The 23,356-nt window shown below is 42.9% G+C and overlaps 1 protein-coding gene across 1 annotated transcript in view; it reads right to left on the bottom strand.

Moving 5' to 3' along the window:
• Positions 1 to 23,356, bottom strand: part of myo16 (myosin XVI) — a gene marked incomplete at both ends in the record, with an annotated part of 152,201 nt that overhangs the window by 40,483 nt on the left and 88,362 nt on the right. The window contains 8 exons of the mRNA XM_084161983.1: positions 10,049 to 10,236; positions 14,598 to 14,673; positions 14,819 to 15,019; positions 15,342 to 15,494; positions 18,330 to 18,402; positions 20,484 to 20,625; positions 20,777 to 20,848; positions 22,014 to 22,131. Coding sequence (XP_084018109.1) covers positions 10,049 to 10,236; positions 14,598 to 14,673; positions 14,819 to 15,019; positions 15,342 to 15,494; positions 18,330 to 18,402; positions 20,484 to 20,625; positions 20,777 to 20,848; positions 22,014 to 22,131 — 1,023 coding nt within the window. The remainder of the gene's footprint in view (positions 1 to 10,048; positions 10,237 to 14,597; positions 14,674 to 14,818; positions 15,020 to 15,341; positions 15,495 to 18,329; positions 18,403 to 20,483; positions 20,626 to 20,776; positions 20,849 to 22,013; positions 22,132 to 23,356) is intronic.

Raw genomic sequence — 23,356 nt, 5'->3', positions numbered from 1 at the left:
GGTCTTGGCCATTGTGGAGTGATTGGAGTCTGTTTGATTGAGTGTGTGGACAGGTGTCTTTTATACAGGTAACGAGTTCAAACAGGTACAGTTAATACAGTTAATGAGTGGAGACAGGAGGGCTTCTTAAAGAAAAACTAACAGGTCTGTGAGAGCCGAAATTCTTACTGGTTGGTAGGTGATCAAATATTTATGTCATGCAATAAAATGCAAATGAATTACTTAAAAATCATACAATGTGATTTTCTGGATTTTTTAGATTCTGTCTCTCACAGTTAAAGTGTACCTATGATAAAAATGACAGACCTCTACATGCTTTGTAAGTAGGAAAACCTGCAAAATCGGCAGTGTATCAAATACTTGTTCTCCCCACTGTTCATGATCAATTAGAAATATTAGAGTCAGCTATTAAAGTGTACTGGAACCCACTGGATTCTCCAAATACATTGAATAAACTACAGGACAAAATACAAACCCTTCAACCCAAAAAGGCCTGTGGTGTTGATGGTATCTTAAATTATAAAATATACATACCACAAATTCCAATTGGCTGAACTTATACTCTTGAACATCATCCTCAGCTCTGGCATCTTCCAAAATACTTGGAACCAAGAACTGATCACCCCAATCCACAAAAGTGGAGACAAAATCGACCCCAATACCTACCATGGGATATGCGTCAACAGCAGCCTTGGGAAAATCCTCTGCATTATCATTAACAGCAAACTCCTACATTTCCTTAGTGAAATCATTGTCCTGAGCAAATGTCAAATTGGCTTTTTACCAAATTACCATATGACAGACCACGTATTCACCATGCACACCCTTATTGGCAAACAACCAACACAAAAGCAAAGTTTTCTCATGCTTTGTTGATTTCAAAAAAGATTTTGACTCAATTTGGCATGAGTGTCCTTTAATCAAATTGATGGAAAGCGGTGTAGGGGGGAAAGCATACAACATTACACAAACAACAAGTGTGCAGTTAAAATTGGCAAGAAACACACAGTTTTCTTTCCTCAAAGCCATGGGGTGAGACAGGGATGTAGCTTGAGCCCCACCCTCTTCAACATTTATATTAACAAATTGGTGAGGACTCTAGAACAGTCTGAAGCACCCGGCCTCACCCTACTAGACTCTGAAGTCAAATATTTACTGTTTGCAGATGATATTGTGCTTCTGTCCCCAACCAAGGAGGGCCTACAGCAGCACCTAGATTTTCTGCACAGATTCTGTCAGACTTGGGCCCTGACAGTTCATCTCAGTAAAACAAAAAATTGTGTTCCAAAAAAGGTCCAGTTGCCAGGACCACAAATGCAAATTCCACCTAGACACTGTTGCCCTAGAGCACACAAAAAAATTATACCTACCTCGGCCTAAACATCAGCACCACAGGTAACTTCCACAAAGCTGTGAATGATCTGAGAGACAAGGCAAGAAGGGCCTTCCATGCAATCAAAAGGAACATACAATTTGACATCCAAATTAGGATCTGGCTAAAAATACTTGAATCAGTTATAGAACCCATTGCCCTCTGTGGTTGTGAGGTACACTCACCAACCAAGCATTCACAAAATGGGACAAACACCAAATTGAGCCTCTGCATGCATAATTTTGCAAAAACATCCTCTGTGTACAATGTAAAACACAAATAAATGCATGCAGAGCAGAATTAGGATGATTTCCACTAATTATCAAAATACAGAAAAGAGCAATTAAATTCTACAACCACATTAAAGGAAGTGATTCTCAAACCTTCCATAACAAAGCCCTCACCTACAGAGATATGGACCTGGAAAAGAGTCCCCTTAGCCAGCTGGTACAAACACAAACAGACCCCACAGAGCCCCAGGATAGCAACACAAATCGACACAACCAAATCATGAGAAAACAAAAATATAATTACTTGACACATTGGAAAAAATCCCCCCAAAAAAGAGCAAACTGGAATGTTATTTGGCCCTAAAAAGAAAATGCAGAGTAGCAGAATACCAGACCCTTGTGACTGACCCAATATTAAGGAAAGCTTTGACTATGTACAGACTCCGTGAGCATGGCCTTGCTATCGAGAGAGGCCACCATAGGTAGACCTGGCTCTCAAGAGAAGACAGGCTATGCGCCCACTGCCCACAAAATGAGGTGGAAACCGAGCTGCACTTCCTAACCTCCTGCCAAATGTATGACCATATTAGAGACACATACAGTGCCTTCAGAAAGTATTCACACTCCTGGACTTATTCCACATTTTATTGTGTTACAGCCTGAATTTACAATGGAATACATTTATTTTTTCTCTCACCCATCTACACACAATGTCCCATAATGACAAAGTGAAAATAAAATGTTCAAATTTATTGAAAATGAAATACTTAAATATAAAATGTACATAAGTATTCACAGCCCTGAGTCAATACTTTGTAAAAGCACATTTGGCAGCGATTATAGCTGTGAGTCTTTCTGGGTAAATTTCTAAGAGCTTTCCACACCTGGATTGTCCAACATTTGCCCATTATTCTTTTCAAAATTCTTCAAGGTCTGTCAAATTGGTTGTTCATTGCTAGACAACCATTTTCAGGTCTTGAAATAGATTTTCAAGTAGATTAAGTCAAAACAGTAACTCGGACACTCAGGAACATTCACTGTCTTCGTGGTAAGCAACTCCTGTGTAGATTTGGCCTAGTGTTTTAGATGATTGTCCTGCTGAAAGGTGAATTCATCTCCCAGTGTCTGGTGGAAAGCAGACTGAACCAAGTTTTCCTCTAGAATTTTGCCTGTGCTTAGCTCCATTCCGTTTCTTTTTTATTGTGAAAAACTTCCCAGTCCTTAACGATTACAAGCATACCCATAACATGATGCATCCATCACTATGCTTGAAAATATGGAGAGTGGTACTCAGTAATGTGTTGTATTGGATTTTCCCCAAACATAACACTTTGTTTTCAGGACAAAAAGTTAATTGCTTTGCCACATTTTTTGCAGTATTACTTTAGTGCCTTGTTGCAAACAGGACGCATGTTTTGGAATATGTTTTATTCTGTACAGGCTTCCTTCTTTTCACTCTGTCAATTCGGTTAGTGTTCTGATATACAGTGGGGGAAAAAAAAGTATTTAGTCAGCCACCAATTGTGCATGTTCTCCCACTTAAAAATATGAGAGAGACAAAATTCGATTTTTTTTCTCCAGAAAATCACATTGTAGGATTTTTAATGAATTTATTTGCAAATTATATTGGAAAATAAGTATTTGGTCACCTACAAACAAGCAAGATTTCTGGCTCTCACAGACCTGTAACTTCTTCTTTAAGAGGCTCCTCTGTCCTCCACTCGTTACCTGTATTAATGGCACCTGTTTGAACTTGTTATCAGTATAAAAGACACCTGTCCACAACCTCAAACAGTCACACTCCAAACTCCACTATGGCCAAGACCAAAGAGCTGTCAAAGGACACCAGAAACAAAATTGTAGACCTGCACCAGGCTGGGAAGACTGAATCTGCAATAGGTAAGCAGCTTGGTTTGAAGAAATCAACTGTGGGAGCAATTATTAGGAAATGGAAGACATACAAAACCACTGATAATCTCCCTCGATCTGGGGCTCCACGCAAGATCTCACCCCGTGGGGTCAAAATTATCACAAGAACGGTGAGCAAAAATCCCAGAACCACACAGGGGGACCTAGTGAATGACCTGCAGAGAGCTGGGACCAAAGTAACAAAGCCTACCATCAGTAACACACTACGCCGCCAGGGACTCAAATCCTGCAGTGCCAGATGTGTCCCCCTGCTTAAGCCAGTACATGTCCAGGCCCGTCTGAAGTTTGCTAGAGTGCATTTGGATGATCCAGAAGAGGATTGGGAGAATGTCATATGGTCAGATGAAACCAAAATAGAACTTTTTGGTAAAAACTCAACTCGTCGTGTTTGGAGGACAATGAATGCTGAGTTGCATCCAAAGAACACCATACCTACTGTGAAGCATGGGGGTGGAAACATCATGCTTTGGGGCTGTTTTTCTGCAAAGGGACCAGGACGACTGATCCGTGTAAAGGAAAGAATGAATGGGGCCATGTATCGTGAGATTTTGAGTGAAAACCTCCTTCCATCAGCAAGGGCATTGAAGATGAAACGTGGCTGGGTCTTTCAGCATGACAATGATCCCAAACACACCGCCCGGGCAACGAAGGAGTGGCTTCGTAAGAAGCATTTCAAGGTCCTGGAGTGGCCTAGCCAGTCTCCAGATCTCAACACCATAGAAAATCTTTGGAGGGAGTTGAAAGTCTGTGTTGCCCAGCGACAGCCCCAAAACATCACTGCTCTAGAGGAGATCTGCATGGAGGAATGGGCCAAAATACCAGCAACAGTGTGTGAAAACCTTGTGAAGACTTACAGAAAACGTTTGACCTGTGTCATTGCCAACAAAGGGTATATAACAAAGTATTGAGAAACTTTTGTTATTGACCAAATACTTATTTTCCACCATAATTTGCAAATAAATTCATTAAAAATCCTACAATGTGATTTTCTGGGAAAAAAAATATCTCATTTTGTCTGTCATAGTTGACGTGTACCTATGATGAAAATTACAGGCCTCTCTCATCTTTTTAAGTGGGAGAACTAGCACAATTGGTGGCTGACTAAATACTTTTTTCCCCCACTGTAACTACAAGGTTGTTGATTCATCCTCAGTTTTCTCCTATCACAGCCATTAAACTCTCTAACGGTTTTAAAGTCACCATTGGCCTCATGGTGAAATCCCTAAGCTTTTTCCTTCCTCTCAGGCAACTGAGTTAGGAAGGACACCTGTGTCTTTGTAGTGACTGGGTGTATTGATATACCATCCAAAGTGTAATTAATAACTTCACCATGCTCAAAGGGATATTCAATGTCTGCTTTTTTTATTTTACCCATCTAGCGATAGGTGCCCTTCTTTGCGAGGCATTGGAAAACCTCCCTGGTCTTTGTGGTTTAATCTGTTTTTTGAAATTCACTGCTCAACTGAGGGACCTTACAGATAATTGTATGTATTGGGTACAGAGATGAGGTAGTCATTCAAAAATCATGTTGAACACTATTATTGCACACAGAGTGAGTCCATGCAACTTATTATGTGAATTGTTAAGCACATTTTTACTCCTGAACTTATTTAGGTTTGCCATAAAAAAGGGGTTGGATACTTATTCACTGAATACTGCTTTTCATTTGTAATTAATTTGTTTAAAAAATTGAAAAACATAATTCCGCTTTGACATTATGTGTTATTGTGTGTAGGCCAGTGACAAAAAAATCTCAATGTATTCCATTTTAAATTCAGGCCGTAACACAACAAAATGTGGAAAAAGTAAAGGTGTGTGAATACTTCCTGAAGGTACTGTATTTTCCTGAGATTACACAGACCCACAAAGAATTTGAAACAAATCCAATCTTGATAAACTCCCCTATCTATTTGGTGAAATACCACAATGTACCACCACAGCAGCAAGATATGTTACCTGTTGCCACAAGAAAAGGGTAACCAGTGGAAACAAACCCCATTGTAAATAAAACCTACATTTATCTGTTTATTTATTTTCCCTTTCATACTTCAACTATTTGCACATTGTTACAATACTTTACATAGCCAATAATATAACATTTGAAATGTATATATTCTTATAAAACTTCTGTGACTGTAATGTTTACTTTTATCTTCTGATTGTTTATTTCACTTGTTTATTTCCCTTTTGTATATTGTCTATTTCACTTCAAATAAAATCAAATCCAATGTTATTTGTCACATACACGTGTTTAGCAGATGTTATAGCGGGTGTAGCGAAATGCTTGTGCTTCTAGCTCCGACAGTGCAGTAATATCTAACAAGTAATATCTAACAATTTCACAACATATACCTAATACACACAAAATTAGTAAGGATTGGAATTTAAAGAAAATATATATATATGGACAAGCAATGACAGAGCGGCATGGACAAGATACAGTAGAATATCATAGAATAGAATGCAGTATGTACATATGAGATGAGTAGTGCAAGATATGTAAACATTATTAAAGTGACTGTAAACATTATTAAAGTGACTAGTGTTCCATTTCTTAAAGTGGCCAGTGATTTCAATAGGCAGCAGCAGCCTCTAATGTGCTAGTGATGGCTATTTAACAGTCTGATGGCATTGAGATAGAAGCTGTTTTTCATTCTCTCGGTCCCAGCTTTGATGCACCTGTACTGACCTCACCTTCTGGATGATAGCGGGGTGAACAAGCAGTGGCTCGGGTGGCTGATGTCCTTGATTATCTTTTTGGCCTTCCTGTGACATCGGCTGCTGTATGTGTCTTGGAGGGCGGGTAGTTTACCCCCGATAATGTGTTCGGCAGACTGCACTACCCTCTGGAGAGCCCTGCGGTTGCGGGCGGTGCAGTTGCCATACCAGGTGGTGATACAGACCGACAGGATGCTCTCAATTGTGCATCTGTAAAAGTTTGTGAGGGTTTTAGGTGCCAAACCAAATTTCTTCAGCCTCCTGAGGTTGAAGAGGCTCTGTTGCACCTTCTTTTTTCTTTTATTTTTTATAATTTTTTTTATATATATATATATATTTTTATATATATATATATATATATTTTGTCATTTAGCAGACGCTCTTATCCAGAGCGACTTACAGGAGCAATTAGGGTTAAGTGCCTTGCTCAAGGGCACATCGACAGATTTTTCACCTAGTCGGCTCGGGGATTAGAACCAGCGACCTTTCGGTTACTGGCACAACGCTCTTAACCACTAAGCTACCTGCCGCCCCGACTTCACCACACTGTCTGCGTGGGTGGACCATTTCAGTTTGTCGGTGATGTGTACGCCAAGGAACTTGAAGCTTTCAACCTTCTCCACTGTGGTCCTGTCTGTGGATAGGGGGGTGCACCCTCTGCTGTTTCCTGAAGTCCACGATCATCTCCTTTGTTTTGTTGATGTTGAGTGAGAGGTTATTTTCCTGGCACCACACTGCCAGAGCCCTCACCTCCTCCCTGTAGGCGGTCTCGTCATTGTTGGTAATCAAGCCTATTACTGTTGTGTCGTCTGCAAACTGATGATTGAGTTGGAGGCGTGCTTTGCCACACAGTCATGGGTGAACAGGGAGTATAGGAGGGGGCTGAGCACGCATCCTTGTGGGGCCCCAGTGTTGAGAATCAGCGAAGTGGAGATGTTGTTTCCTACCTTCACCACCTGGGGGCGGCCCATCAGGAAGTCCAGGACCCAGTTGCACAGGGCGGGGTTCAGACCCAGGGCCTCGAGCTTGATGATGAGCTTGGTCTAGGGTGACAGGTAAGGTAGAGGTCATATTATCCTTGACTAGTCTCTCAAAGCACTTCATGATGTTCAGTTACCTTTACTTTCTTGGGTACAGGAACAATGGTGGCCATCTTGAAGCATGTGGGAACAGCAGACTGGGAAAGGGAGAGATTGAATATGTCCATAAACACACCAGCCAGCTGGTCTGCGCATGCTCTGAGGACGCGGCTAGGGATGCCGTCTGGGCCGGCAGCCTTGCTGGGGTTAACATGCTTAAATGTCTTAATCACGTCGGCCACGGAGAAGGAGAGGCCACAGTCCTTGGTAGTGGGCCTCGACAGTGGCATTGTGTTATCCTCAAAGCGGGCGAAGAAGGTGTTTAGCTTGTCTGGAAGCGAGACGTCAGTGTCGGCGACGTGGCTGGTTTTCCTTTTGTAGTCTGTGACTTGCTTTGTAATGTAAACATATGTTTCCCATTATGAAGGGAGGTCTTCACGGGATGCCTGCCATCTCTGTCTAGATGGGAGGGATAAGTATGAGAGAGTGGAAATATGGATGTGTTTGTCCTTTGATATACTGTCCAGTGTCGTTGTCCATATTTCATCAACTTAGTTATATGCATACTTTCATCATTACACCCTGATCCATTATTCTTAAGTAGTTGTGTGAATGAGAGTAGGTGATGTCATTTTGTTGCACTATCATTTTGTTATTTTTGCTCCCTCTCTCTCCTCTCCTCCTTTTATCTCTGATCACAGGTGATGAGCTGCACCTGTGACAGAGGGGAGGTGTATTTATTTGGGTGCTATGGGGTGGGGCTTAATGTCTCGTGGGTTCTGGGGCTGGGAGAACATGTGAGAGGGTGTGTCCGTGATATATTGCCATCCGTACCATGATTTGTTTGTTTGTTATTTCCAGCCTGAGGGCCATGTAAGAAGCTTTATTAAGTGTCCCTTTACTTTTCCTATGATACAACGTGGTCCTGAGTTTCATTCAATACGGTTCAGGCAACGGCCTGTTTGTGACACCCATGCCAATAAAGCCCTTTGAATTGAGAGAGAGAGAGAGAGAGAGAGAGAGAGAGAGAGAGAGAGAGAGAGAGAGATAGAGAGAGAGAGAGAGAGATAGCTGAAGTTATGCCATCCTCTAGCTGAAGTTATGAAATTATCTAGTTGAAGTTATGAAATTCTCTAGCAGAAGTTGTGAAATCCTCTAGCAGAAGTTGTGAAATCCTCTAGCAGAAGTTATGAAATCCTCTAGCTCAGGGTTTCACAAACTTAGCCCTGGGCCCCCCCACGTTTAGTTTTTTTGCCCTAGCACTACACAGCTGATTCAAATAATCAAAGCTTGATGATGAGTTGGTTATTTGAATCATCTGTCTTGTGCTAGGGAGGCAGGACCAAGTTTGGGAAACCATGTTCTAGCTTAAGTTATGAAATCTAGCATAATTGTGAGAACACAATGTTTATAGCAGAGGGGTGTATGGTTTGTGAACCCTTAAAATGTCATGAGAAACATTCATGTTGACACTCTCTTACCACATATTTGAGTGTATATGTGTGTATCTGTGTGTGTGTGTGTGAAGTACTCTATCATCTGGCAGTACAGGACAAACAAAGCTATTCCCAGAGGTCTATATTTAACAGTCTGGTGGGAAGTGGCCTAATTTGGGAAACGTTCTTTCCAAACACACACTCCTTGCTTTTCCAATCAGCACACCCAGCTTCCGACTAAGTGTGTCACAGATATGGACACAGCCTGCTTTCACCATTGGTGATTCTCACCTCCCTTAACCACCAATCAACATAAGGGGGGTGCCAATATTTAGAACGTTCTGATGAGGGATGCTTTGAGCTGTTTGTCATTTCTATTGATCATGACGGTGAACACATAATTGTATTAATTCATTTATATTTATTCATTTTTATGTATTACCACACTGATTGTGGTACTTTATTGAGGTCTTATTGATTTTACCTGGAAAAGTTACAATGATAAGTACTAAATAAATACCATACTGACTGTTTGGATAGGTTGTGGTTTAGGTATGACTCATGAGTTAGGGGTATCACCCTCTTGTTTAATGTACCTTAGTGAGTCACTCAGAGTGTATGTCTGTATATGGTATGCTATACAGTACATGTCATATGGTACATTAGCCTCTTTGCTCCCGGAGACCTGTACACATTGGGCTCCCGTCGCTGAAGGCTACATCCCGTATCCCAAAAAACATATTTACCAGCCTTTCTGTTGCTGAATGAGAATCTATCATCTGGAATGCCTTACCAGTCGATAGGGGTTATTTAATGTGTGCACTACGGTAAAATAAACCTTTATATCAAACTTTTCTGAAGCGCACTCCCTAGTCCGCATACTCCGTAGTAGTTGCCATGCGAGATTACCGTGTGATCTCAGATGCAAGAGCACCTTTAGGGAGATACAGAATGAATTTGGTAAACTCAGGAAAACGTTTATTTTCACACATTTAATAACCCATACCAACTGGTAAGGCATTCCAGATGATAGATTTACCTTCGGTGATGGGAAATGTTTATTGGAAATAGATATATCGGAGGGCTGGTGAAAATGTTTTTGGGTTCTGTGTTCAGGTCTCCCGGAGCGAAGAGGCTAACGTACCATATGACATGTACTGTATAGCATACACTCTGAGTGACTCGCTATGGTGATGGTTATGTCACTTAGTCCGCCGTACCTTGGTTAGTGTATGTGCTATGGTATGCTACACAGTATATGGTTTACCAGCCATTGTCCAGTACCTTGGTGAGGTCCAGGTACCTCCGAGGCTCGCAGCCTGCAGGGGTCAGGGTGGTGGGGGATGACATCCTGTTTAGGAGCAGGGCTGCTTTGGGCCCTGTCAGAGCCATCCTGGCCTGGCTCGGTACCAGAGACCCAGTCTGGGTCAGCTTGGATTGGAACAACTGCTGCACCAACACACTCTCACTGGCTGTACAGGGGAATCACACAGAGAGAGAGAGAGGGAGGGAAGGGAGTGGAGAGGGAAGAGGGAGGAAGACAATTGGAGAGAGTGGATTGGAGGAGAGGATCAGTGGGAGCAGGAGAGGAGGAAGGAAGGAGAGAGAGAGAGAGAGAGAGAGAGAGAGAGAGAGAGAGAGAGAGAGAGAGAGAGAGAGAGAGAGAGAGAGGAGCAGACAGGAGGCATGAGGGGATTAAGAGGAGAAGGATGGATGGAAGGAGGGAAGGAAGGAAAGAGAGGAGAAGTGAGGGGGAGACAATGGAGCAATAATAGCCATGTAAACAATCAGCTCCATAAGAGAGTAGGCTGAGCATGCTGCCACAGAACACATGAAGCAGCCCTCGAAAACAATGAGATCTTTGAGAGAGGCATGTGTGTGTGGGAAGGGAGTGTGTGGTGTGGTGGTGAGAGAGAGAGAGAGAGAGAGAGAGAGAGAGAGAGAGAGAGATAGAGAGAGAGAGAGAGAGAGAGAGAGAGAGAGAGAGCTAGAAGGCAGAGAGAAAGAGAGAGAGAAAGAGAGAGCTCTTGAAAGGAAAACTAAACAAGAGTCCTAGACTGGTTGTAGGGAGTAATGACTGTGGGCTCCAGAGGTAATTGTCTCTCCAATGATGTAATCACAATCCCCCAAACCCCCACCACCACCACCTGACGACTGAGGCCCACAAAGAAATCTCCATACATACCGCTCAGCCCATCCTCAGCCCCCGCCCTCACACACCCTTCAGTCTGAACTCACCTTTACCCTTTGGTATATAGGAAATGGATGGGAAGGATGGGCTGAGATGTATCCACAGGAGGCTGCTGAGGGGAGGACAACTAATAATAATGGAGTGAATGGAATGGTATCAAACACATGGAAACCATGTGTTTGATGTGTTCGATACCATTCCATAAGTCCGTTCCAGCCAGTACTATGAGCCCGTCCTCCCCAATTAAGTTGCAACCGGCCGCCTGTGGCTGTATCATATTATCTGAGCTGGAAGTATTTGTGGGTATGTATGTTTCTGTCCAAAGGGAGAGAAACAGGAATGTATGTGTGTGTCATAATGTGTGTGCATGTGTGTCTTTATAATAATAAATAATAATAATTAGTCATTTAGCAGACGCTCTTATCCAGAGCGACTTACAGGAGCAATTAGGGTTAAGTGCCTTGCTCAAGGGCACATCGACAGATTTTTCACCTAGTCGGCTCGGGGATTAGAACCAGCGACCTTTCGGTTACTGGCACAACGCTCTTAACCACTAAGCTACCTGCCGCCCTATGTGTGTACATTGTGCGTATGTGCACAAAGGAACAAAAACAAGAGAGCGGGACAGAGAGAGGTACAAAAGCCAACTCTAAAGGGGTAGCCTTGATTAGGCGCATCATGTAAATTACAGCAAACCACAGTAATTAGCCCTATAGACGCTAAGCTAGCTGCTCCTGGCTCTTACACAAGGTCTGCCTGTGTCCTGCTATGCTTGGCTCACAACTACACCAGCACACATCTGGCCATGCTCAATAGACTATATACCCACTACTGCTGCTAACAACACACCCATCATTAAGAGACCTCTTGCTGTGTGTATGAGTTTGGATGTGTGCTCTGGACGGGTTGTGTGTGGGTCATTCCATATTAATTCAATCACTTTCTGACAGCACCCCTTCCAGACATGTTTGCCCATGGTAGAAGTGGTCAGAAAGTGACTTTTTGGACCTGAATGCCAAAACATTCAGAAGGTAGAGGTGCTCAAAGTTGACCCATTTTGCATACCCCATCCTACCGTGAGACATCAATGTCTTCATCACTTTAAAAGATAAACGGTTGAGTTTGATATCATTTGAAAGATTACCAACAGGATTGTCAAACTATTTGATCATTTATTGAAAAAAAGGTTTTTTAATAAAAATGATTAAACGTTTTACTTTTAACGTCAATTATCTAAAAACGTGTATACTCAGTGTTTTCTCATTTTCACATATGTTGTAGCTTAGACCCTATTTTCCATTGTCTGAGGTGTTTGTGTTTTGCCTGTCATCGGTTGAGACACATCATTCTCTTGAATACTGGGTGGGTGTCATTTCAATCATAGAAACATAATTTTGGAACAGACCTATCCCTTCAAACCACTACAATTTAACTGGTACACCATTGACATTTAATTGAATTTTTACGTTTTAATTACTATCAGGAAGATGGCCACCAGTCCACCCACCATCGAATGACAACTTGAATTGGAATGTCTATTTTCGTATTTATATTTAGATGATTTCAATAGGTTTCCTATGGAAGATTGACAGTTTAATATAAAACAATGGATATTTCCACTCAAGCCAACATTCTTTGAAGTGTGGACCTCCAACCATCTTGTGGACCATTTGAAATTAGAAAATTTGATTTAATTTATCAGCCAAAACATGACACCCACCCTGTATTCAAGAGCATGCTGTGTCTCAACCGATGGCCGTCACAACACAAACACCTCAGATGATTTGAATTAGGGTGTAAGCTACAACATACACTACCGGTCAAAAGTTTTAGAACACCTACTCATTCAAGTGTTTTTCTTAATTTTTTACTATTTGTAGAATAATAGTGAAGACATCAAAACTATGAAATGACACACATGGAGTCATGTAGTAACCAAATTTTTTTTAAACAAATCAAAATATGTTTTATATTTCAGATAGTTCAAATAGCCACCCTTCGCCTTGATGACAGCTTTGCACACTCTTGGGATTCTCTCAACCAGCTTCACCTGTAATGCTTTTCCAACAGTCTTGAAGGAGTTCCCACATATGCTGAGCACTTGTTGGCTGCTTTTCCTTCACTCTGCGGTCCGACTCATCCCAAACCATCTCAATTTGGTTGAGGTCGGGGGATTGTGGAGGCCAGGTCATCTGATGCAGCACTCCATCACTCTCCTTCTTGGTAAAATAGCCCTTACAGAGCCAGTAGATGTGTTGGGTCATTGTAATGTCATTGTAATGTTGAAAAACAAATGATAGTCCCACTAAGCCCAAACCAGATGGGATGGTGTATAGCTGCAGAATGCTGTGGTAGCAATGCTGGTTAAGTGTGCCTTGAATTCTAAATAAATCACAGACAGTGTCACCAGCAAAGCACCCCCACACCATCACACCTCCTCCTCCATGCTTTACGGTGGGAAATACACATGCAGAGATCATCCGTTCACCCTCACAAAGACACGGCGGTTGGAACCAAACATTTCCACTGGTCTAATGTCCATTGCTCGTGTTTCTTGGCCCAAGCAAGTCTCTTCTTCTTATTGGTGTCTTTTAGTAGTGGTTTCTTTGCAGCAATTCAACCATGAAGGCCTGAATCACACTGTCTCCTCTGAACAGTTGATGTAGAGATGTTTCTGTTACTTGAACTTTGTGAAGTATTTATTTGAGCTGCAATATCTGAGGCTGGTAACTCTAATGAACGTATCCTCTGCAGCAGAGGTAACTCTGGGTCTTCCATTCCTGTGGCGGTCCTCATGAGAGCAAGTTTCATCATAGCGCATGATGGTTTTTGCAACTGCACTTGAAGAAACTTTCAAAGTTCTTGAAATGTTCCGTATTGACTGACCTTCATGTCTTAAAGTAATGATAGACTGTCCTTTCTCTTTTCTTATTTGAGCTGTTCTTGCCATAATATGGACTTGGTCTTTTACACAATAGGGCTATCTTCTGTATACCCTCTACCTTGTCACAACACAACTGATAGGCTTAAACGCATTAAGAAGGAAAGAAATTACACAAATAAACTTTTAAGAAGGCACACCTGTTAATTGAAATGCATTCCAGGTGACTACCTCATGAAGCAGGTTGAGAGAATCATCAAGGCAAAGGGTGGCTATTTGAAGAATCTCAAATATAAAATATATTTTGATTTCTTTAACACTTTTTTGTTTACTACATGATTCCATATGTTTTGATGTCTTCACTATTATTCTACAATATAGAAAATAGTAAAAATAAAGAAAAAACCTTGAATGAGTTGGTGTTCTAAAACTTTTGACCGGTAGTGTATATGAACATGAACAAAACTGGAGTTTATGCGTGTTTAGATCACATATGTTAAAGGTAAAAAAAATACAATTTTATTTAAAATGTTTGTTTTTTTCAAGAAATAACCAAATAGTTTGACAACCCTGTTTGTAAGCTTGCAAATGATATCAAACTCAACTATTTATCTTTTTCAGAGATGAAGACATGAATGTCTCATGGTAGGGTGGGGTATGCAAAATGGTCAAGGTTTCATTCAAATCAAAAGGGGTACAGTCAGAAATTGATTGAAATTAAATGGAACGACCCTTGTGTGTGTGTATTGAGTGATACTCACACTTCAGAACCATTAGCAGGTTTTGGGGGAGGGAGTCCTTGTTTTTCACCAGGGATCCTGTGAGGTCATAGGCCATCTACCAATCAGAAAACAGATATACAACAACATGTTAAAGGTCCACCTTTAAAATGCCAGATACACTCACCTGGTCTACGTTGTGTGTGAGTGTGTTGCTGTGTGTGTCTTTGTGTGTGTGTGTGAGTGAGTGAACACATACTCACTTGGCCTGTGTAGTGTTTCACAGTGAAGGCAGGACCCTGGTCTATGGGTGGGGGGTTTCCATTGCCGTCCTTGGTTGTCAGGGAGATGCCGTGAGTGGGTGAGTTGTCGAGGTGTGTCTGTAGTCTCTTATAGAGGGTCTGTTCTGTAGGCCTCAGCGACTGACTCTCCTCATCCATCACAGACAGCAGACCTTGAGGCTTCTAGGGAAGATGGAGGACAGGGGTCACAGACAAAGATATAGAATGCATAGAACCACGGTACACATGAACCTCTATATTTCATGGAGTGCAATGATGCAGGGTCAGATATTTTTCTGCTCCCTAATGTTTCAGGTTAAGATCGGAGGTAGTGTAATCTGATCCTAGATGTGTGATTGAGGGCACCTTTGTACCTCAAAATCTATTTAACCACACCCAAAACCAAAGCCTTTTTTAGAATGAGATATGTGTTGTTTTTCAAGTGGTTATCACAGTTCTTAAAGGGGCAGTGGTGCGGTGGGGACCACAGACACCAAAACATTACCTGGAAGAAGAAGTCTATAATGGCGGGCTGGTTGCCAGGCGACCGGAGTGTCTCCATGGCGACGGCCTCCTGTAGACACTCGGCCTGCTCCTGCTGGAACAGAACCTCGGAGACATACTGCCTCACACGCTCGTTGGTCATGTTCACACACAGCTGGGAAGACACACACAAGTTAACATGCAAGTAAATGGTGTGTGGCAGATTCACATTAACATTACGGATGTGGTGTTTTGTGCTTGTGCACGTAATTACATTACCCGACCCCCAGTAAAACCAATGCCGTCTGAAAAGGGCTACAGTAACATGTAGGCATAATATCCTAAAAAAGGGTTTCAGCATAGGCCTAGGCTACTACCCATAGATGTATAGGCCTATGCAATCACCGCAAATGGCTGACGAGCACTTCCCGTGCTGCTCACATGCCTATCTCAAATCCATACGAATATTGTGGTTAAAAAAGTGCTAAAACAGTGAATATTGAGAGTTGAGAAATAATAATAATAATAATATTAAAGGAGCAATCAGCAGTTGCTACATCAATTTTTCAACTTAGAAATAATTTATATGTACCCATTGATTCTTAAAGAATATAACTTATAAATTCCATCATTTCGTGTTTTGTTGATGGAAAACACAGTCTCAGGCGCCACTCCAGAATCTCCCACAAGTGTTCAATTGAGTTGAGATCTGGTGGCTGAGATGGCCATGGCATATGGTTTACATCGTTTTCATGCTCATCAAACCATTCAGTGACCACTTGTGCCCTGTGGATGGGGGCATAGTCATCCTATGGGGACATAGCCATGGTAGCAAAATAATGGCCTGCCCAGAATTTTTATACATGACCCTAAGCATGATGGCATGTTCATTGCTGAATTAACTCAGGATCCACACCTGTGTGGAAGCACCTGCTTTCAATATACATTGTATCCCTCATTTACTCAAGTGTTTCCATTATTTTGGCAGTTACTTGTATATTGCACAATGGGCATTAAGCATTCAATGCAAATACTCTTGCATTTCATAGTCAATTTGCTTAATACTGGGACAGGAGAGCTGTCACTCCCGTTACTGTACGCAATCATAAATCAACCTGCCAAATATTTCTGTCCAGTCAATGACGTTGCAGCTCGTGTCGTTACCATGCCAATTTTAATGGTGGCGCCCAGTCCCAAATAAGCATTGGCTCTGAAATCAAAATATTCAAAGTTATGCAAAGTAGCAATTTCTGTATGACAAACACCCAAAACATGTATTTAGGGTTTGTTTAGATTGTTTTATAAGACCTAGCTTGTAAAATGGTTTCATTCCCGTTTAAGATGTATTGGATATCACAATGATATGTGAGAATCAACAGAAATAATTCAATTGTGGGATATTTAATTTACAATTTACATTTGATTTAGTCTTTGTACTTTAATTGCATTTTAGACAAATTCTACTCTCTTGTCCTTAAGTGCCGTATATGACAGCGTCAGTCAGTCAGTCAGTCCCAGCAGATGTTGATGTCTGTAAAGCATGAGCTCATTAAGGAAATGCTTAGCAGGTACAATACAGCTCTGATGAACAAACTCTAATTAACAAGCCCAGGCCACATTAATGACCCTGATCGGTGTGTGTGTGCATCGTGTGTGTGTGTGTGCCATGCACACTGTAAATTATCCTGCTTGTTTAGTTGGCACCTGCCCCTCCCCTATCTCTCCAGAGTGTAATGTGTAATCTAGTGATTAGCTGTCTTCAATAACAGACAGGGTCTCCTCAAACATGGACCTGAACACTGGAACACACTGGGGGAAGGAGGGATGAGGGAGGAATGGGGGTGAAGTGGCCGAATGGGAGAAGAGGGATGTTTAATCCCCAATAAATGTCTACCCGTCTCTATCTTTTCATTCTCTCTCTCTCTTTCTCTCGCTCTCTCGCTCTCTCGCTCTCTCGCTCTCTCGCTCTGGTTAGATCAGTGAATCCCCCTCTTCTGCTCGGATTAAAGAACATCCTGAGAGGAAAGCAATTGACACCTTACCACTTCCAACACAAACACACACAAACACACGGTTTGATCAGGGGTGGTCCCAAGGGGAGTGTGGCCCAGGGCAGCATGGGTAATCACTTATTTGCTTGAACACCTCCAATGTTCCGCTCGGATTAAAGAACATTCTGAGAGAAAAGCAATTGACATCTTACCACTTCCAACACACACACACAGTGATATTGAGACTGCCAGCTAAACTCTCTGATCCTTGTTCATACAGAGGAGAAGTCCATAAGACCTAGAGACCAAGGCTTTACACACACGATTTATGAACGAGAGAACAGAGGGAGCGAGAGATGGCTGAAAGAAAGACATGGGCAGTGACAATAAAATGCTGTTGTGAATCATTAACACATACAGGCTATTTGTTGTGGCCGTAATCCAGGGGATTAGGCCCACAGTTCATCTGAGGACAGGACGACATCAGAGCACTGAATAATAACATACCTCATCTCATTAATTTACTGTAAGAAACACTACAGCTCACACATAATCACTATACAACTGAATCAGCAATGCAATCATATTATATGTTAATATATATTACATTTTGCAGACTATTTTTTATCCAAAGCAACTTTTAGTCATGCATACAGGTGTTCCTGGGAATCAAACCCACTATTCTGGCTTTTGCAAGCACCATGCTCTACTAACTGAGCTACAGAGGACCATAAAATAAACACTGCCCTGTTGTTCTGGTCTGAAAGGGTTAACCTAGACCTGGTATACAGTTAGCTGGTTGATACCTCTAAAACCTTCTCCACAGCAACAAAAGATGACAGTAGCTCAGTCTGGCCTTGACGTTCGCTCTATGTCTTTGACTTGAGAATACATCAGGCATACTAGAGCCATAGAATAAGACTCAACAAGATTGGAAGGAGTGGAAACACACATATAATAGGAGGTGTGGGGGGATGTGTGTGTTGTGAAATAATGTGTGTGTTGTGAAATTAAAGTACCTGCTCAAATCCATTCCTCTGGAATTCCTCAAATCCAAAGATGTCCAGGATTCCAATCTCAAGGGCAGGATCTCTGTGGGAGAGGTATGGAGGAGGGGAAAGATCAGAGAAGGAATTCATACACAGTGTGACACATCCTCAGAGGCCAGGTTGGTGTATGTCTCTGTTTGTATGAATGTTTGATTTGGAGTGGTGTGGCTAGTATGAATGGAAAAGGGTGTGTGTTCGCTCAAGTATATACAGTGCATTTGGAAAGTATTCAGACCCCGTGACTTTTTCCACATTTTGATACATTACAGCCTTATTCTAAAATTGATTACATTGCTTTTTTCCCCCCTCATCAATCTACACACAATATCCCATAATGACAAAGCAAAAACAGGTTTTTAGATTTTTTTGTAAATGTATTCAACATAAAAACCGGAAATATCAAATTTACATAAGTATTCAGACCCTTTACTCAGTACTTTGTTGAAGGACCTTTGGCAGCGATTACAGCCTGAATCTTCTTGGGTATGACGCTACAAGCTTGGCACACCTGTATATGGGGATTTTCGTTCATTCTTCTCTGCAGATCCGCTCAAGCTCTGTCAGGTTGGATGGGGAGCGTCGCTGCACAGCTATTTTCAGGTCTCTCCAGAGATGTTCGATCGGGTTCAAGTCCGGGCTCTGGCTGGGCCACTCAAGGACATTCAGAGACTTGTCCCGAAGCCACTCCTGCGTTGTCTTGGCTGTGTGCTTAGGGTCATTGTCCTGTTGGAAGGTGAACCTTCACCCCAGTCTGAGGTCCTGAGCGCTCTGGAGCAGGTTTTCATCAAGGATCTCTCTGTACTTTGCGCCGTTCATCTTTCCCTCGATCCTGACTAGTCTCTCAGTCCCTGCCGCTAAAAAACATCCCCACAGAATGATGATGCCACCACCATGCTTCACCATAGGGATGGTGCCAGGTTTCCTCCAGACGTGACGCTTGGCATTCAGGCCAAAGAGTTCAATCTTGGTTTCATCAGACCAGATGAGAGTCCTTTAGGTGTCTTTTAGCAAACTCCAAGTGGGCTGTCATGTGCCTTTTACTGAGGAGTGGTTTCCGTCTGGCCACTCTACCATAAAGGCCTGATTGGTGGAGTGCTGCAGAGATGGTTGTCCTTCTGGAAGGTTCTCCCATCTCCACAGAGGAACTCTGGAGTTCTGTCATCGGGTTCTTGGTCACCTCCCTGGCCAAGGCCCTTCTACCCCCGATTGCTCAGTTTGGCCAGGCTCCCAGCTCTAGAAAGAGTCTTGGTGGTTCCAAATTTCTTCCATTTAAGAATGATGGAGGCCACTGTGTTCTTGGGGACCTTCAATGCTGCAGAAATGTTTTGGTACCGTTCTCCAGATCTGTGCCTCGACACAATCCTGTCTCGGAGCTAATATATATTTAAAGAAAACGTTTTCTCTTTGTCATTATGGTGTATTGTGTGTAGATTGAGGAGGATATTTTTTTTTATTGATTCATTTTAGAATAAGGCTGTAACATAACAAAATATGGAAAAACTCAAGGGGTCTGAATACTTTCCAAATGCACTGTATATATTTTAATTATTTCATATTTTGGTTGATGTGTTTGTGTGTGTGAGTGAGTGAGTGAGTGAGTGAGTGAGTGAATGAGTGAGTGAGTGAGTGAGTGAGTGAGTGAGAGACTGAGTGAGTGAGCGAGAGAGAGAGAGATTGTCAATGCAATAACACATTCCAGAAGATAATAGTGCTTATCTGACATGACGATGAGGCTGAAAAACATCAACACACCAAGACCAAGGATCCACTGGCCTCCACCTCAATGCTGTGTGTATGTGTGTGTGTGTGTGTGTCTGTGTGTACGTGCGTGTGTGTGGCCTCCAAGTCAACTCTGCGTGTTTTAGTACATAAAATGTAAACTATTCCAACTCTCCAGTGTAAACAATATGTTATGAGTGATAGTATCAGTGTTGTCTTTCTGACGGGCTTGTATGTGCTGTTGTTGAGTCTGTGATGATGGACATATGACAGAGGGGTTTTAATGGGTATCTGTGCTGGCTGTCAATAAATTCCTTGTAGTGTTTACAATGAAAAATTTACATATCTGTGATACACATGCAGACAGACGCACGCACACACGCACACACACACACGTAGCCCTACCCCGTGCTGTCGTCCTGTCCCTGTAGGTAGTAGTTGCTGTTGTTGACCAGGTAGCTGAAGAGGCGTCCGTACAGGGCCTTAGCCAGCTGGTCTCTGAAGTGCTGTGACATCTCCACCGTGTGGCGCCGTGTGATGACATCACCTGAAGGAAACAAGAGGGTAGACACCATGGTGACCTGGGCCTGACATCCAAACTGTTACCATAGAAATCTTACAGATGGGAGGTATGTTTGGGGTATTGTGAAGTAAGTCAATGTTTGGGGAAATGATGAGGACAGAGGGTGAGTGATTACCTTTGAAGTACTGCACATCAGAGGTGAGGGCAGAACTCAGGTCATCAGAACACACCTGTAGCATTCCAGACACTGGAGAGACAGAAAGGGGGAAAAATAGAAAAAATAGTAAGAGAGAGAGAGAGAAAAGAGAACGTGAATAAGTAAAGTGATAAAAGAACAGAAAACAGAGATAGGGAGGGGGTGAAAAGGTCATACTCAGTTCAAGCCTAACCTTCAGTCACTCACAGAGAGACAAAAACAGTTTAAAATATGACGTGTCACACTCTGACTAGTTCTGATGGTGCTTTCAAGACAACTGAGAACTCTGAAAAAAAACTAGGTCAAATCATGACGTCAGTGATTTCAGGTCGGGAAGTCGGAGCTCTAGCGTGATGCCCGAGTTTCCGACTTGGAATTCCAAGTTCAATGACCGTTCAAAACTATTTTTCCCAGTCGGAGCTCATTTTTTTCTGAGTTCCCAGACAACTCGAACACACTGAAGTCGGAAGTCGGAGATTTCAGAGTTCCCAGTTCCCAGTTGTTTTGAACAAAGCAACACTTCTCGATCCAGCCTACATGATTAATTCTGATATCACTGAGCTGACATGACGAGTCGATCTCCGCTAAAACTCATCACCACTTATAGGCTGGCAGCGCTTAGTCATCCCTGGACTCAGGGCATATGAACGAGCACAAAAACAGGGTGACAGGAACTCAGAATCCCAATGACCTCACGTCTCCTTGAGAGGGCCCTGTTTTGGTGTGGGGGATGACATCATTTGTCTACCCTCTCTGTGAGGTCAGGGTAACACATGTGTGTAGTTGTGTTGTGTAATGTAATGACGTAAATGTAAATGTGATGTAAATGGGTAATGGGTCCTCTTCTCACAATGGTAACAGCATGAGAGGGAACAGGACTCGCTCACCAAACAGGTGACTATAGCAGACTGGCTGAAACACCAACAGCAAATATATAACAGAATGGGAGAGAGTCTGTGTGTGTATGTGTGTGAGAGAGAGAGAAAGAGAGAGAGAGTGGGAGGAGAGCGAGAGAACAGGGAGGGGAGGAGAGTGCAAGGAGGAGACTGCAGCAAAGCTGATGTAAACAAGAAGATGGATAGTGACACAATTACTACTGCGTAGCGCTCCACCCCCCCCCACCCCCCCCCTCCCCTCCCCTCCCCTCTCCCTCTGCTGTCAGCCTGGTGTCAGTGCATAGTGTTGGCCCAGGTCACGTGACGGGGGTGATGCTGACCTCGCTCCAGCAGCTGCAGATTGGAGGGGTAGGCGGTCTCAGCATCTGTCAGTGATATGAAGCTCAGGTCCCCAACTTGCAGCACCACTGACAGCAGCATAAACACACTGTCCACCTCCTGATGGAGAGAGAGAGAGAGAGAGAGAGAGAGAGAGAGAGAGAGAGAGAGAGAGAGATGCGGCGGTGTGGAGGGAGGAGGGGAAGAGAGAAGGAGAGAGAGAGAGGTGTTATTGTTTTTATTCATGAAGTTGTGAAATCATACATATAGGGCGGCAGGTAGCTTAATGGTTAAGAGCGTTGTGCCAGTAACCGAAAGGTCGCTGGTTCTAATCCCCGAGCCGACTAGGTGAAAAATCTGTCGATGTGCCCTTGAGCAAGGCACTTAACCCTAATTGCTCCTGTAAGTCGCTCTGGATAAGAGCGTCTGCTAAATGACCAATTTATTTTATTTTTACTGTAAACCCCCACCCCCTAGTCTCCTCCCAAAGAGTCAACTCCCATCTTTTGAGCGAACATATATTCTCCAAACCCCTGAATCCCTCTCCCCCTTATCCCTAAACCTCTCCTCTCTCTCCGATCTCCTTATCTAACCTCTCCTTTCCCCTCTTTATCCCTCCTCCCTCTGATCCCTCTATAACCTTCCCCCCCCACCTCTCTCTCTCTCTCTCTCTCTCTCTCTCTCTCTCTCTCTCTCTATCTCTCTCTTTCTCTCTCTCTCGCTCTCTCTCTCTGTCTCTGTCCTTGAGTAGAGGACGATTAATGGTATCCCCCATTACCCAACCCAGACCCTTCAACCCTACTGGACAGTGTGTGTGTGTGTGTGTTATAGGAGCTGTTTCAGTGAGATAAACAGTGTTATTAGTCTCTGTCTGACACTGCAGTAGCAGAGGAGAAGAAAGAGAGTGGGAGAGAAAGGAGCGATTGAGGTTCTTCATGAGTCATCCCCAATGAGAGCTTAGGGAGGCACCGATGGGTAGTCTCTCTCTCAGGAAGTACTCTTGCCCCCATCACCCCCTCCCCTCCTCCCTCCTACAGTATCGGCTGCTGGCTGTGGGAGGGATTAAAAGCTGACTTGGTGGTCACTCAGTGCTGACAGATGCTGACTGCAGCCTATACATAGACTGTGATAATGTGCAGAGAACACTCATTCTGTACACACACACCAGACAAGGTACAGTACAGTACAGTCTGTACGTATAGCTAGTATACTAACATGCAGAACCCCACATGACCATCACATGCAAGCATGCTCACAAGCAGGGTGGGAAATTAACTTTTTGGTCAACCAGCCACCTTGGCAGGTAGATTACATTTTTTACCCATCAAAATATTGTTTTCACCAT

The sequence above is a fragment of the Coregonus lavaretus genome (assembly GCF_964263955.1).
Source record: "Coregonus lavaretus genome assembly, chromosome: 5".
Lineage (NCBI taxonomy): Eukaryota > Metazoa > Chordata > Actinopteri > Salmoniformes > Salmonidae > Coregonus > Coregonus lavaretus.
Note: the sequence above shows the minus strand (reverse complement) of the source record. Positions and strands in the feature narration are given on the sequence as shown.